At 46.3% G+C, this 17,606-nt stretch overlaps 1 protein-coding gene across 1 annotated transcript in view; it reads right to left on the bottom strand.

The window, feature by feature from the left end:
• Nucleotides 1-17,306, bottom strand: part of NDUFAF2 (NADH:ubiquinone oxidoreductase complex assembly factor 2) — a 164,140-nt gene extending 146,834 nt beyond the window's left edge. Inside the window, exon 1 of the mRNA XM_040421318.1 lies at nucleotides 17,122-17,306. Within this exon, the coding sequence (XP_040277252.1) occupies nucleotides 17,122-17,236 (115 nt within the window). The 5' untranslated portion in view covers nucleotides 17,237-17,306. The remainder of the gene's footprint in view (nucleotides 1-17,121) is intronic.
• Between the last annotated feature and the right edge of the window lie 300 nt (nucleotides 17,307-17,606).

The raw sequence follows: 17,606 nt of genomic DNA, 5'->3' as shown, positions 1-17,606 counted from the left end.
GGTTCTACTCCTAGGTTGGGGATCAAGTTCCTCTTTAGGACTAAGGATAGGGGCGGAGTTGGGGTCCCTGATATTAAATTATACCATAGAGCGGCAGTTCTGGCATACATATTAGACTGGTTTCACAACAGCTCCAGCAAAAGATGGGTTGGATTTGAGAGGAGCGAGATGGAAGTCCCCCCGCAAAATCTTTTGTGGATACCAAAAAGTTTGCGTGGCAGGGTAATCCCGACCATTACAGCTGGGGTACTACAGGTGTGGGACAGATGTGCGGCTGCACTCGGTTGCTCATCTTTCCCGAGCCCTATGACATCGATATTTGATAATCCAGCTTTTCCGCTGTGTAAGGGTAGGAGAGAAATACTGGGTTATCGTAGAGAGGATGGACTTAGGGTTCGACAATTGATCTCGGGAACCTCTATCCGTACTTTAGATGACTTGCCGGGGTGTAGGAATAGAGGGGCGTGGATTTTATATAGAGGACTGAGAAACTACATACTGTCCTTAGGTCCGACGGAAGCCCTGGCTAGGGATCTGACCCCCTTTGAAGCAGTGTGTTCACAGTCATCTCCTCCTGCGCATTTGGTGTCTCTGGTGTACGGGCTGCTACAGGAGAATGCTGGGCCGGCCTCTTCCTTGCCTTATGTTCGGGCTTGGGAGAAGGAAATGGGAAAAGTGTTCTCTAAGGAACAATGGGAGAAATCATTTGTATTATCTCACAAGTCCTCCATATGCTGTGGGGTGCAAGAAAAGAATTTTAAAATACTTTCTAGATGGTATAGGACCCCTGCTATTTTGCATTCCTTTTTCCCGGAGTGCTCTGACCTGTGTTGGAGATGTTTGGAGGAGGTGGGTACAATGTCCCATATCTGGTGGCGGTGTAAGAAAATTGTTCCCTTTTGGTCGGCCCTGAATGAATTGTACAACAGTGTGGTGGGTACGACATCTGTTTGGACCCCGGAGGAAGCTTTGTTATCAATGTTTGCCAGTCCCACTCTGGTAGTCAAAAAAGGCCTCCTGAGATTTTTCATGCAGGCGGCTCGTTTGGTTTTGCCTAGACATTGGAAGTCACAGGACGCGCCGAAGATGTCAGAATGGCTAGAGACGTTTGAGAACTTACGTAGAATGGGGGAATTGATAGCAGAGGATGCGGGACTAGACCAGAAATACTTGAAAGTGTGGATGCCATGGATTTTGTTTAAAGGGTCTCAGGGATTTTCTGAATGGATGAATCGGTACAGTGTGTCTCCGGTTGTATAAGACTGTAGATGCTTGCTTTTATGGAAGATACCTAGTAGTTTGTTTTTTTCCTTTTGTGTCTATCTGTGTTGTCTGTGTTTGTCTCCCCCGTTTGTCTCGTTTCATGTTTATGCATAGGCTTTTGGAAACACTCTTTGTTGTGAATCCTACAGATGCAAGGTTTACTTGCTTAAGTTCTGTAACCTACTGATGTCATTTTAAATATGATGTGTTTCTCGCATTGTACTGATTCATGCTGTTACATTTTTTTTTTTTAATGCCTAAATAAAATAATTGAACAACACAATGCCCAAAGGAGTAATAAACATATCCTCAATTTATTGAATGAATAATCAAAAATACATGATTAAAATCATAAAAACATATTTTATGATTTTAATCATGTATTTTTTATTATTCATTCAATAAACGAAGGATATGGTTTATTATACTCCTTTGGGCATTGTGTCTGTGTGAGCAATTTATATAGGTTTGGTGTAAAGTAGAACGGGCTTAGTTGCCCATAGCAGCCAATCAGATTCCACCTTTCATTTTTCACAGCTCCTTTGGAAAATGAAAGGTGGAACCTGATTGGTTGCTATGGGTAACTAAGCCAGTTTTACTTTACACCAGTTTGATAAATGACCCTCTAAGACTCTGTAATATACTGGATTCCACTCCATTTTCATGCCACTGAATCTTAGTCATCTCTGTGGCACAGTGACATCCATAGCCACCAGTTATGTGGGGGTATAATGGCCCCCACATCACCCCATTGATATCAGGCCCATATATTGCCTAAATCTGGCAACACGTCAAAAAGTTCTGTTCAGCCATTTGTCACTTGTGTGTTTTTGGAAATACATGGGAACAACCAATATGGCCGCCATTACAGCTTTCAGTAGGGGTGGTCACCCAGTTTATCATACCGTCAGACAGATCTGTGTAAAAGCGCCACGTTAAAGGGGCTGCTCCAGTGAGAGATAGGTTTTATTTCTCTATATACAGTATATGTACTGTATTACTCTTTTCTGTCCACAAGATGGCAGCAAACCAGATTTGTGAGCCTCATGTTCATTTCTTTATCTTAAGGTCACTGGGGGAGGGGGGTTAGGTTGCCATTTTTGAATGTGCCAATGAAACTCAGGAATAAAATTAGCAAACTACCCCCATTTCATCAAGAAGCCAATAGTCTTTTCTTAAGGAACACCCCTTTTGTGAGGTCATGTCCGCTATTTAAGTGAATGTAACTTGAATAAAGCTCTCTTGTGCAGGGGGATGAGAAGATCTTTTCATGAAACCAACTTGTGTGTCTGGTCTCATTAGGGAAGCAGTATGGCGCGCTCACACTTATCACTTAAGATGAGAATCGTATAAATTGCGATAACACCCCTTTAAAATTTAGCAGATTAGATGCTCAGGGATGTGAGAAATGGGCAGAAGCCCCTGGGGGGAGGTGTAATGGCGACCATATTGGTTGTCGCCAAGCTTTCCCAGAAACAGATCTAAGAAACAACGAACAGAGCGAGAGGACTGGTGACTAATATTTACGGCAAAATGTTCTGTAAAGTCTATCAGGTGAAAAATACTGCAGTATCAGTTCTGCCGTTCGGATGTGATCACTGGATGTTACAGGCCTGAGGCTGCACTACTGGAGACTGTGATGACAACACGTCACCTCCTGGCTTCTGTCAGGTGCGGCGCTGTCATGGACACAACATGTGCGCAGCTCATCTGTTTGCCCCTCCAGTATCGCTTTGTCTTTCAGCTAATATCCAGGCCTGAATTATTCAGCTTGTAATATGCACAAAGATGATCACATGAACACGGGAAGCGGAGGAGACTGATCCCTGCGGATGCACATAATGGGGATCACCTTCTCTATCCACACATCAGGACATGAGGCAGAGGGATGAATTGTCAGTGTTTAGACAATGGCGCCATCCTGTGGCTGCGCACATGTACTGCTCTGTGAACCACAAAAATGAGAATTCCACTGTACAGGAAAAATTTTGCACTGATTTTCGGGCAGATTTCTATGCGTTTCCGCACCAAAATCCACATGTGTTTTGCCCCCAATGTCACCCCTTGCAATTGACATAGAAAGAAAAGGAAAAGTGTACATGAGATTTATGTAACGTCATTTACCTTGCTGGTACTGTATTATGTTGCGGTTTTTCCGCATGAAAATCTGAGCGAAAACCACAACGTGTGCAGGCTGAGGGTTGTTTTTTTTTTATTTTTTTTATTAATACCCTTTCCTTGGTATAGGCCGTCAATATCACATTGGTGGGATCCAACGCGTTGCCCCCTCACTGATCAGCCGTACATGAGTAACTGACACAAAGCAACCCATCTCCCTTCATTGTGCAGTACCTACTCCTGAACAGCAGATCGAAGGGGGCGCTGGACTCCTGCTGATCAGGTATTGATGGCCTACAAAGAGGATAGTCCATTAATACAAAAATCCCGGAGACCCCCTTTAAATCTGCAGCATGTGGATCCAATATGGATTTGGAATATGTAGCAAATCTTAAGCAAAATTTGTGACAATTTAATTCAAGAGGGGTCTGGATGTATTTCTGGAGTGTAATAATATTACAGGCTATAGCTACTAGAGAGGGATCGTTGATCCAGGGAGTTAGTCTGATTGGAGTCGGGAAGGAATTTTTTCCCCCTTAAGTGGGGAAAATTGGCTTCTACCTCACAGGGTTTTTTTTTTGCCTTCCTCTGGATCAACTTGCAGGATGACAGGCCGAACTGGATGGACAAATGTCTTTTTTCGGCCTTATATACTATGTATGTTACTAAATCCGCAGAAAAATTCCAACATCCCTGCTGGTCTAGGGCAGTGAAGGGGTTAAAAAGGAGCTCTTCATTCTTCTTACATATCTGTAGTTGCATTCCCCATGAAATAACAATTGCGGAGGATCTTTTCTGTGCTGTGCCATTCCTCTGTTATTCCTCCTAGAAAATGTATAAATAGACAACCGGGTGTTAGCACTCCCCTTGTCAAAGGGGCATGCCTCGTAAACTGTCATCTCTGGGTGTACAATGTCAGTCTAACAGGTAACATCTAGTTGTAAATGTATTCATACATTTCAAGGAGGAATAACAGAGGAATGGCACAACAGAGAAACAATTATTATTATTTCAATGGAAGTACAAGTATTTACACAGACATGTCAGGAGAGATGACAGATGCTCTTTAATTCCAACACCCCTGTGGTCCAAGGCGCTGAAGGGGTCACCACCCTTAGGCCTCTTTCACACGGGCGAGTATTCCGCGCGGATGCGATGCGTGAGGTGAGCGCATTGCACCCGCACTGAATCCTGACCCATTCATTTCTATGGGGCTGTGCACACGAGCGGTCATGCTCCTCTTTGTGCGTTTTTCACTTAACGCAGGCCCCATAGAAATGAATGGGGCTGCGTGAAAATCGCAAGCATTCGCAAGCAAGTGCGGATGCGATGCGATTTTCACGCACAGTTGCTAGGTGACGATCGGGATGGGGACCCGATCATTATTATTTTCCCTTATAACATGGTTATAAGGGAAAGTAATAGCATTCTGAATACAGAATGCATAGTAAAACATCGCTGGAGGGGTTAAAAAATAATAATAAATAATTTAACTCACCTTAATCCACTTGATCGTGCAGCCGGCATCTTTTCTGTCTTCTTTTTTGCTGATTGCAGGAACAGGACCTGTGGTGACGTCACTCCGGTCATCACATGGTCCATCACATGATCCATCACCATGGTAAAAGATCATTAGAGATGCCGGGCTGCGCGAGCAAGTGGATTAAGGGGAGTTAAATTATTTTTTATTTATTTTTTAACCCCTCCAGCACTATTGTACTATGCATTTTGTATTCAGAATGCTATTATTTTCCCTTATAACCATGTTATAAGGGAAAATAATACAATCTACAGAACACCGATCCCAAGCCTGAACTTCTGTGAAGAAGTTCGGGTTTGGGTACCAAACATGCCGATTTTTCTCACACGCGTGCAAAGCGCATTACAATGTTTTGCACTCGCGCGGAAAAATCGCGCATGTTCCCGCAACGCACCCGCACCTTTTCCCGCAACGTCCGTGTGAAAGAGGCCTTAGGCTGGGTTCACACTTGAGCGTTTTACAGCGCGTTTGAACGCGCTGAAAAACGCCCTACGCTCAAACAAGTTTTTGAGCTTCTTTGGGGCGTTTTGACGCACGTTTGTGGCCATAGGACACTGCAGTCAATCACACAAACGCGCGTCAAACGCGCGTTTACTATTGCAAAAAACACGCATAAAAACGTGCAACAAAAACGTGCGTTAAACGCGCATATAAAATGCGCTCAAGTGTGAACCCAGCCTTAACAAAAGGTCAGAAATCTCTGATCGTTGGAACGCTAGGCTGCAGATATATTAGCATTTTTTTTTAGTCTGTGCCAATAAATAGCGCACCACCCCATCCACGTGAGACGTACAGTAAATCCATGGGCGATACGGAACCAGTCGATTGCTGAGACTTCCTTAGGCCTGATTGGTCCCAGAACACGGACCTGGAGACAAGAACATTCATCTATGGGCCAATATAATATGGCCATCTGCATCCAGCCGATGACTGGGAAATCCTACATCGCAGGCGGCACAAATTCTAGCAGACGGGCCGTCAATACGCCAAAAATTTTGTATCGTTCCATCAACCATGCAACACCGTCCGATTATTTATTGTCAGCCAAATATGGCTTCTTGATTCACACGACAGTGAGGTCACCAAGTAACCTCCCGCCCAAAGCCTCATTCACACATCAGTGTTTGGTCAGTGATTTCCATCAGTGATTGTGAGCCAGAACCAGGTGCGGGTCAAGAACACAGAACAGGTGCAGATTTTTTCATTATACCTTATATCTGTGGAGGCTCCACTACTGGTTTTGGCTCATGACCACTGATGGAAATAACTGACCAAAGACTGGCTGTGTGAAAGCGGCCTAATGGGGCTGTATGCAGATGGTACATCTCACGGAGGGAGGAGCCTCTTAAAGGGGTCGTCAGGGAATAAGTAACTCAGGATAGGTAATCAATACCAGATCGGTGGGGGGGGGGGGGGGGCCTGACACCCCTACAGGTCAGCTGTTTGAAGAGGCTGCGGTGCTGAGGAGAGCGCTGCGGCCTCTTCCTAGACCAGTGATGTCACATTCATGGGTCACATGACCTAGGCGAAGCTCAGCCCCATAGAAGTGAATGGCCACTATACAATGCATGGGACTGAGCCTCAAGGAGGCAGCAGGCTTTACCGAAGCGATGTGGCCTCTTCAAACAGCTGACGGGCAGGAGTAGGACCCCCACTAATCAGATACTGATAGCCTGTCCTGAGGATAGGCTATCAATATTCTACTACAGGAAAACCTCTTTAAAGGAAATGTGTCACCATTTAATTTTTTCTGCCAGTTAAAACCAGATTGTGACACATTTCCTTTTTTCTCATCCGTTTTTATTTTCTGATTGCAGATTTTTTTTTTATTCTGTTTCCTGAACATGATTATGGGGCGACCATCTTGCCTGAGCTGTTCTTAACAGCATTTACAAAGCATGAAAAAAAATTGCTTTACGGCAGCCCCATGGGCCATAGACACAGTGGTCAGGAGGGGACCTCAGTGACTTCTATGGGAGAGTTCTCTAGGCATGCTCTGTGACCTGTGCGGAGGTCATTGTAGAAGGAAAGAATAGATAAGCTCTGACAATCACCTATTGTGAATGGTGGATCATGTCTTATCTATACACAGAGGTGGTATCATTACAGGCAGGATTAGAATGACAGATAAGAAGATAACTGCAGTAAAGTGATATGTTCAGACCAAGAAATGGCACCTATTATTAGGCCTAGTGACCAGTGCGAAAATTTCTGGATTTTATGTTTTTTGTTTAAAGGGAACCTGTCAAGAGTACCTTATAGTGCTACATAGTTGTGTCCTATAGCACTTTTTCGTCCTTTTTCCTGCATTTATCGTCACTGAGAAATCGATGTTTTAATCAGCTGCTGCCCCGTGTTTCAAGTCAGGCTTGAAGTCAAGGGGGCAGCGGCCTAGGCGTCTCCAATCCTGCTTTTCCGGCCTTTCGCCGCCTTGATTGACACGCCGCATCTCAGTGCTGGGACCGCGCTCTCAGCTCGCATGCGCAGTAAAGGGCTGCTGTAGCGTGATCCCGGCTCCGGCTCATACACTCAGCCAGCTACAGTCTCACTACTGCGCATGCGCCCGCCAGCCTTACATACTCGCGCCCGCGCCCGGCATCTTCTCTTCCTGCGCATACAGAGCGCGAGTATGTAAGGCTGGCGGGCGCATGCGCAGTAGTGAGACTGAAGCCGGCTGAGTGTAGGAGCCGGAGCCGGGATCGCGCTACAGCAGCCCTTTACTGCGCATGCGGGCTGAGAGCGCGGTACCAGCACTGAGATGCGGCGTGTCAATCAAGGCGGCGAGAGGCCGGAAAAGCAGGATTGGAGACGCCTAGGCTGCTGCCCCCTTGACTTCAAGCCTAACTTGAAACACGGGGCAGCGGCTGATTAAAACATTGATTTCTCAGTGACGATAAATGCAGGAAAAGGACGAAAAAGTGCTATAGGACACAACTATGTAGCACTATAAGGTACTCTTAACAGCTTAATAGGCGATATTTTGGTGACAGGTTCCCTTTAAATATAGATATGGACATGGGAAATTAAAAACAACACCATCAAAAGTTCCTTAAGAGGCCCTGTCACCACTCCTGACACACCTGTTTTAATAGCTTCATGCATTCCCCATGTAATAACAATTCTGAAGCATCTATTCTTATGTCTGTATGTTGTGCCATTCCTTTATTATTTCTACTAGAAGTTATGAATGAATTGCTAGCAGTCTGCAGTAAGGGTACAGAGGGGCGGTAACCAGTTGGGGGGGGGGGGGGGGTGTACCTGCACAGTCTGACAGTGGCAGCACTGATTGGATAGAGTGAGACTGTGCAGAGACACACCTCCAGCAGGTTACCACCCCTCTGTACCCTTACTGCAGACTGCTAGCAATTCATTCATAACTTCTAGTAGAAATAATAAAGGAATGGCACATCACAGAGCCATAAGAATAGAGGCTCCAGATGTTAATACGTGGGGAATGCATGAATGTATTAAAACAGGCATGTCAGGAGCGGTGACAGGGCCTCTTTAAATATATGTTAAACATAAAAATGTGATTTAAACAATAAGTTATTTTCTGATGACATATCTCCTTTAACCACCTCCGGACCGCCTAACGCAGGATCGCGTTCCGGAGGTGGCAGCGCTGCGCAGGGTCACGCATATACGCGTCATCTCGCGAGACGCGAGATTTCGCTCAAAGCCGGCCCGCGCATGGGCATCGCGGGCCGGCAAAATTAAAAGAAGTATTTCGTCACCAGCCTGCCAGCAACGATCATTGGCTGGCAGGCTGGCGATTTTCAAAAAATCCAATCAAAAGTCATATAACAGATCATATTAGTAAATATGATCTGTTATATGGCTTCTCTGCTCCTCTGCTCGTCCTTTTCGTCGGTTGGTTCCAGCAGAGGAGCAGACATCACAGTGAGTAGCACCAAACACTACACCTTAGCCCCAGATCACCCCCCTGCACCCCAATTAACCCTTTGATCACCCCTTTGATCGCCCCTGTCAATCACTAGTGAAAGGAAAAAAAGTGATCAGTGTAAACTGTCACTTTTTTTTTTTCACTAGTATTGGCTGTTAGGTTTTAGGGATAGTTTAGGCCCCTTGGTTAGGTAGTTTAGCGTGAGTTAGCGCCCAGCCCACCGCACCGCAGTCACTTTTATTCGCTGAATAGCGTATCGCTAATCAGCATTTGTACTTTTATAGTATCTGTAAGTGATCAAAACTGATCACGGTCAGATCTATAATAGTATTAGTGTCACTTTAGTTCGCCCTCCACCCAAAACGCAGTGTTTGCCCGATCAGGCCTGATCGGTCGCCCACACGTGCGTTCACCCACGCCCGCCCCACCGCAGTGACGAAAAATATATTTTTTTTGATCACTGCACATTCATTTTACACGCACTGCGGCGATAAAAAAAATCAGTTTTGATATTTTTTATCAACCGCAGCGGCCTCCGGTACTTCGCTAGCCTCCCCTTTGTAAGACAGGTTTGCTTTTTTTCTTGGGTAGTCTCAGGGAATACCCCTAAATTTAGTAGTCCAAAATGTCAAACAGGGGGTATTCTTCTGAAGAGGCCTACAGGATTCTGACCCAGTCGGATGAGGAATGGGAACCCTCATCTGACGAATCTAGCGGGTCAGAATATGAACCTGTAGAAAGCAGTGGCTCTCTGACCCAAAGTTCGGACGAGGAGGTGGAGGTCCCTGGCAGCACCAGGCGTACCCGGCCCCGTGTCGCTAGACCACAGGTTACGCAGGATCCGCTTCAAGAGCAGCAGAGTGGGGCTGTCGCTGCCGGATCACGTGGTGAGGCATACACCAGCAGCGCAGCCCTCCCTGGACCTAGTACCAGCACTGCCGTACAACATGGTGAAGTAGCGAGCACCAGAAGGGCAGTTGAAGCTGGTACGGTGGCACGTGCAATAGTTACCCCGTCGCAGCCACCGCACAGACAGGCCCGTAGAGCCCCTAGAGTCCCTGAGGTGCTGGCAAACCCTGATTGGCAGTCACCAACTTCAGCCGCACCAGTAGTTCCCCCTTTCACCGCCCAGTCTGGAGTTCGGGTTGAGACGGCTCAAATCGGTTCGGCCCTGGGATTTTTTGAGCTGTTCTTGACTGCGGAGCTCTTGGACTTAGTCGTGGCAGAGACCAACCAGTATGCCACACAATTTATAACCGCAAACCCGGGAAGCTATTATGCCCAGCCTTTCCGGTGGAAACCAGTCCAAGTTTCCGAACTTAAAATTTTTTTGGGCCTTCTCCTCAACATGGGCCTGACAAAAAAACATGAATTGCGGTCATATTGGTCCACGAACCCAATTCATCACATGCCCATGTTCTCTGCTGCTATGTCCAGGACACGATTTGAGACCATCCTCCGTTTTCTGCATTTTAGCGACAACACCACCTCCCGTCCCAGAGGCCACCCAGCTTTTGACCAGCTCCACAAAATTCGGCCCCTCATAGACCATTTCAACCTGAAATTTGCAGATTTGTATACCCCTGAGCAAAACATCTGCGTAGACGAGTCCCTAATACATTTTACCGGGCGCCTTGGCTTCAAACAATACATCCCAAGCAAGCGTGCCCGGTATGGGGTCAAATTGTATAAGCTCTGTGAAAGGGCCACAGGCTATACCCACAAATTTCGGATCTATGAGGGAAAAGATCAGACCCTGGAGCCGGTCGGTTGCCCTGACTACCTGGGGAGCAGTGGGAAGACAGTCTGGGACTTGGTGTCACCCTTATTCGGCAAGGGGTACCATCTTTATGTGGACAATTTCTACACAAGTGTGGCCCTCTTTAGGCATTTGTTTCTAGAACGGATTTGCGCCTGTGGCACCGCGCGAACTAGTCGCGTGGGCTTCCCCCAACGGCTTGTAACCACCCGTCTTGCAAGGGGGCAGAGGGCTGCCTTGTGTAACGAAGAACTGCTCGCGGTGAAATGGAGAGACAAGCGTGACGTTTACATGCTCTCCTCCATTCACGCAGACACGACAATCCAAATTGAGCGAGCAACCCGTGTCATTGAAAAGCCCCTCTGTGTCCACGACTATAATGCGCTCATGGGAGGGGTGGACTTCAATGACCAGATGTTGTCTCCGTATTTAGTTTCCCGCAGAACCAGATGCTGGTATAAGAAGGTGTCTGTATATTTGATTCAATTGGCGCTGTACAATAGTTTTGTTCTCTACAGTAAGGCTGGGAGAACAGGATCCTTCCTCAAATTCCAGGAAGAGATCATCGAGAACCTCCTTTACCCAGGAGGTTCCGTGGCCCCATCCACCAGTGTAGTTAGCCGTCTACACGAGCGACATTTCCCCAGTGTCGTTCCTGGTACCTCAACCCAACCGTCACCCCGAAAAAGATGTCGTGTCTGTAGCAGGAGTGGAATAAGGCGTGACACCCGCTATTTCTGTCCTGACTGTGCTGACCACCCTGCCCTATGCTATGGAGAGTGTTTCCGGAAGTACCACACACAGGTACACCTAGCATAGGGATCACATCTCACCAGGACAGGCACACAGGGCTATTAGGGCCCATTCACTCACAGCTGCTGCAAACCTCTCCTTTCACCTGGGATAAAGTGCATAACGTACTTCGCCACATCTTTGGGCGATTTGCGCTTTGCACATTGTCCCATGGGGAAGGAGAGGTTTGTTCTATAAAAGGTAAAAAAAAATAAACAAAAAAAAAAAAATACCGGTAAGTAAAAAAGTTAAACGTTCAGTTAAAAAAGTTCAAAAAAAGTTTCTATGTTCTGTTCAACAGTTAATAAATTTATTGCGTTGCGGCCTGGTTTTTTCTTTTTTGTTTTGTTTTTTTTACCTTTCAGGTGGACCAACCGATCGACCAGCTGCAGCACTGATGTGCATTCGGACAGAAGCATTGCGCTGCTGTCAGATTACACGCAAGTCGGTGTATGCGGCGCTGCAAGACGAGATTTCTCCTCTGCAGTAAAAGATACGTTTGCCGAGGCATATGAGCTGAGGAGGTGGCGGTGTTCATATACTTTGGCAAACACTTTGTATACATAAAAAAAAAAAATCCCGGCAATGATTTATTCATCCACATCGATTGATGTGAATGGAGAAATCTGGTTTGCCAGGGCATACGAGCTAAGTGGGTATGGATGTTGGGCGGAGCTCCTATGTCCTGGCAGACGCCTTTCCCCTCCTTTTTCTTTTTTTGGCAGAGATTTTTTCATCCACATTGATCGATGCGAATGAAGAAATCTGTGCCGTTCATTTTTTTCTTTCAGCCCAGCGGCTGAACGGAAAAAAAAAATCTCATTACCCGTATGCTCAATATAAGGAGAATAGCAGAAACTCCTAATGCTGGCCATACATGTAATGATTGCGGAGACCCTCAAATGCCAGGGCAGTACAAACACCCCACAAATAACACCATTTTGGAAAGAAGACACCCCAAGGTATTCGCTGAGGGGCATATTGAGTCCATGAAAGATTGAAATTTTTGTCCCAAGTTAGCGGAAAGGGAGACTTTGTGAGAAAAAAATTTAAAAAATCAATTTCCGCTAACTTGTGCCAAAAATTTTTTTTTTCTATGAACTCGCCATGCCCCTCATTGAATACCTTGGGGTGTCTTCTTTCCAAAATGGGGTCACATGTGGGGTATTTATTAGGGATCGACCGATTATCGGTTTGGCCGATATTATCGGCCGATATTGAGGATTTTGAACGTTATCGGCATCTATTTTGCCGATATACCGATAACGTATTGGGAACACAGAACGCGCTGCTCTCAGCGCTCTGTGTTCCCTCCGCAGCACAGGGGAGAAGGAAGCAGTGTCTCCTCCCCCTGTGATGCTACTGCTGCTGCCGCTGCCTCCAATGACAGGACGGAAGACAAGAGGAGGGGAGGGGCTGTGGCAGCTGCGCCACCAATGAAGATGAGTCTTTCATTAATTCAAATACAGGAGGCGGGAGCTGGCTGCAGAATCACATAGCCGGCTCCCGACCTCTATGAACCGCAGCTGCGGTCCGCGGTAGTTAACCTCTTAGGTGCCGCGAATCGCAGCTACCGCTCATAGAGGTCGGGAGCCGGCTATGTGATTCTGCAGCCAGCTCCCGCCTCCTGTATGTGAAAGAGAGGTATCTTCATTGGTGGCGCAGTGCGCGCCCCCCCCTCAAGCAGTGCGCCCCCCACCCCAATAGTAAAAACATTGGTGGCGCAGTGCGCCCCCCCCCCTCAAGCCCCCTAATATTAGTCATTGGTGGCGCAGTGCGCCCCCCACCCCCATCCCAATAGTAAAAACCTTGGTGGCGCAGTGCCCCCCGTGCCCCCCTTACCCCCCCCCCCCAGTTCTAATCATTGGTGGCAGTGGCCACAGGATCCCCTCTCCCCTGCTCCTCCGATCAGTGTAAGCCTGGGGCTCCGATCGGTTACCATGGCAGCCAGGACGCTATTGAAGCCCTGGCTGCCATAGTCAGCTCCATGCTGCTGTGTGCACAGAGCACAGGGCAGCAGGGAGAGTGCGAGATCCTATTCACTCTGATAGAGATCTATCAGGGTGAATGGGACAAGGGTTATAGTCCCTAAGGGGGCTAAAAGTTAGTAAAAAAAAAAACACAAAAATATTAAGTATAAATGAAAAAGATTTACAAAAAAAATAAAATAATAATACACGTTAACAAGAAACATTAATTTTCAGCAGATTATCGGTATAAATTATCGGCTATCGGCCTGAAAGTTGACAAATTATCGGTATCGGCCCTAAAAAATCAATATCGGTCGATCCCTAGTATTTATACTGCCCTGGCATTTTAGGGGCCCCAAAGCGTGAGAAGAAGTCTGGTATCCAAATGTCTAAAAATGCCCTCCTAAAAGGAATTTGGGCCCCTTTGCCCACCTAGGCTGCAAAAAAGTGTCACACATGTGGTATCTCCGTATTCAGTAGAAGTTGGTGAATGTGTTTTGGGGTGTCATTTTACATATACCCATGCTGGGTGAGATAAATATCTTGGTCAAATGCCAACTTTGTATAAAAAAATGGGAAAAGTTGTCTTTTGCCAAGATATTTCTCTCACCCAGCATGGGTATATGTAAAATGACACCACAAAACACATTCCCCAACTTCTCCCGAGTACGGAGATACCAGATGTGTGACACTTTTTTGCAGCCTATGTGGGCAAAGGGGCCCACATTCCAAAGAGCACCTTTCGGATTTCACAGGTCATTTACCTACTTACCACACATTAGGGCCCCTGGAAAATGCCAGGGCAGTATAACTACCCCACAAGTGACCCTATTTTGGAAAGAAGACACCCCAAGGTATTCCGTGAGGGGCATGGCGAGTTCCTAGAATTTTTTATTTTTTGTCACAAGTTAGTGGAAAATGATGATTTTTTTTTTTTTTTTTTTCATACAAAGTCTCATATTCCACTAACTTGTGACAAAAAATAAAAACTTCCATGAACTCGCCATGCCCATCAGCGAATACCTTGGGGTCTCTTCTTTCCAAAATGGGGTCACTTGTGGGGTAGTTTGACTGCCCTGGCATTCTAGGGGCCCAAATGTGTGGTAAGGAGTTTGAAATCAAATTCTGTAAAAAATGACGAGTGAAATCCGAAAGGTGCTCTTTGGAATATGGGCCCCTTTGCCCACCTAGGCTGCAAAAAAGTGTCACACATCTGGTATCTCCGTACTCAGGAGAAGGTGGGGAATGTGTTTTGGGGTGTCATTTTACATATACCCATGCTGGGTGAGAGAAATATCTTGGCAAAAGACAACTTTTCCCATTTTTTTTATACAAAGTTGGCATTTGACCAAGATATTTATCTCACCCAGCATGGGTATATGTAAAAAGTCACCCCAAAACACATTCCTCAACTTCTCCTGAGTACGGGGATACCAGATGTGTGACGCTTTTTTGCAGCCTAGGTGGGCAAAGGGGCCCATATTCCAAAGAGCACCTTTCGGATTTCACTCGTCATTTTTTACAGAATTTGATTTCAAACTCCTTACCACACATTTGGGTTCCTAGAATGCCAGGGCAGTATAACTACCCCACAAGTGACCCCATTTTGGAAAGAAGAGACCCCAAGGTATTCGCTGATGGGCATAGTGAGTTCATAGAACTTTTTATTTTTTGTCACAAGTTAGTGGAATATGAGACTTTGTAAGAAAAAAAAAAAAAAAATCATCATTTTCCGCTAACTTGTGACAAAAAATAAAAAGTTCTATGAACTCACCATGCCCATCAGCGAATACCTTAGGGTGTGTACTTTCCGAAATGGGGTCACTTGTGGGGTGTTTGTACTGTCTGGGCATTGTAGAACCTCAGGAAACATGACAGGTGCTCAGAAAGTCAGAGCTGCTTCAAAAAGCGGAAATTCCCATTTTTGTACCATAGTTTGTAAACGCTATAACTTTTACCCAAACCATTTTTTTTTTTTACCCAAACATTTTTTTTTTATCAAAGACATGTAGAACAATAAATTTAGAGCAAAATTTATATATGGATGTAGTTTTTTTTGCAAAATTTTACAACTGAAAGTGAAAAATGTCATTTTTTTGCAAAGAAATCGTTAAATTTCGATTAATAACAAAAAAAGTAAAAATGTCAGCAGCAATGAAATACCACCAAATGAAAGCTCTATCAGTGAGAAGAAAAGGAGGTAAAATTCATTTGGGTGGTAAGTTGCATGACCGAGCAATAAACCGTGAAAGTAGTGTAGGTCAGAAGTGTAAAAAGTGGCCTGGTCTTTCAGGGTGTTTAAGCACTGGGGGCTGAAGTGGTTAAAGCAGTGTGTAAGGGCTCATACACACGACTGGGTCCGCATCTAAGCGGCATTTTTTGTGGATCGGAAGCAGACCTATTCACTTTAATGGGGTCACAAAAGATGCGGACAGCACTCCGTGGTCGCGTGCACGAGTCCTAAAGTGGGTTTCTTGACAACCTCTTTATACAAACACCAGAGGCTTCCTGGACTGAAGAGATTGCAGATTTAGGCTACATTGACACATCAGTGTGCGATCAGTGATTTCCATCAGTCAAAACCCGGAGTGGACACTCCACAGACATAAGGTAGAATGGAAAGATTTGTGCCTGCTCTATGGAGGCTCCATTACTGGTTTTGGCTCACAATCACTGATGGAAATCACTGATGAAACACTGACCAAAACCAGACTATGTGAGGGCCATAGGATGTCTTGACACACAGCAGATTATGTGGCAGAAATGATATTTTTGTGTCCTTGGTAGGCACCCTACTATCCTCAGCATACAGGGGTGGAGGAGAGGACTCATGGGCCTGCAGGGCAGCGCTCTTACGGTCCTGTACAGTAAGCAGCAGTTATATGGCAGGGTGCAATAGCCTGTAGGCTGCACTACTGAACCACTGGCAGGTAGAAGCTGGGGGCGAAGGGGGCACCTAAAATGGGCCTCCAGGAGAATGTACACAACTCTCTATTCCGGCTCTGGTGGCCTCATCCTGCAAGGTGCCCGGATGTCACCAGAACCTGACCATGTCGGTGGGACTAGCCAAACAGCCAACCCGATACTGGGGAAAAGTATCAGACGTCTCGGATTGCAACCCTCCTCTTTAAGAACGCATGCACTGGGTCAAGCTGAGCATGCAAGTGTGCGGGAGGGGATGCAGATCAGGAGAAACCGCTCCAACAGCTACTTCAGGTGTATGGGCAGCTTTGGATCAGGTGCTTCAGTTACCTTGGCAACCTGACAACATCCAAAGCTCTGCAGCATTAAGGTGTCATACAGTTGCCTTGGTAACAGGACCCCCCCCCCCCCATGTAATATTGCATCTGCTGCTGCCAAATGCAAATGTCAACAGATGCAGCGACGAGATTACAGGAGAGTCGTTTTAAGGTGATGTTCACACCAGGTTTGTATGTCTGTTTAGTGTTTATGTCAGGAGGAGTCCCGCTAAACCTGTCCGAAGGGTTTATTTGTCACAGGCATCCAAGTGACGGTGTATACACAAAACGTGATGTGAACAGAGCCCAACCGCTTCAAAGGTGAGGTAACTGCCCCTTTAAAAAAAGATAAAATAAAAATTGTGGACCCAAAATGTCAAGGAGTTCCTGTTGTCCATAGCAACCAGACTTTACGTTCATAAGTGCAGATTATAAACTGTAACGCAGGACGGTTGCTAATGGCAACGCCTTCATAGTTATCACGTGACATGTCGTGCAGACGATTATCACATGACACGCGGGGCGGCAGTCATTACCTGTCCATGTCTTCTGCTCAGGAATGGAATAATACTTATTCCCGAACTGGTCAGTGCCCATGTGCTGTCTCACCGTCCCCAGTGTCCTCTGCAGGAGGGAGCGCAGCCTTTCCATGCTGAGAGCGCGGAGTAAACACGGAACACAGAGGGAAATCCGACACACAGCGGCATCGCCAGCAAATGTTTGCAACATCTGATTGGTTCTCGTAAATAGTATAGCCCCGCCTCCTCCTGTCATACACCACTACAGCCCCGCCTTCTCTAGTCATAGCCAGCCGCGGCCCCGCCCCTTCCAAATGATTGGCTGCTACAAGCTGCCTACTGTAGCCACAGCCAGACACACCCTCCTTATATATACACGCCTCCTCCTATAACGACCATTGGCAAGCTACGCTCGTCCTCCTAGAATACTCCGCCAGAGCTCCGCCTCCTTACGTCACGGCTATCCGCCTCCTGATCGCTAGAGAGAAAACATTTTCAGCAGC

The sequence above is a fragment of the Bufo bufo genome, chromosome 2 (genome assembly GCF_905171765.1).
Source record: "Bufo bufo chromosome 2, aBufBuf1.1, whole genome shotgun sequence".
NCBI lineage: Eukaryota > Metazoa > Chordata > Amphibia > Anura > Bufonidae > Bufo > Bufo bufo.
Note: the sequence above shows the minus strand (reverse complement) of the source record. Positions and strands in the feature narration are given on the sequence as shown.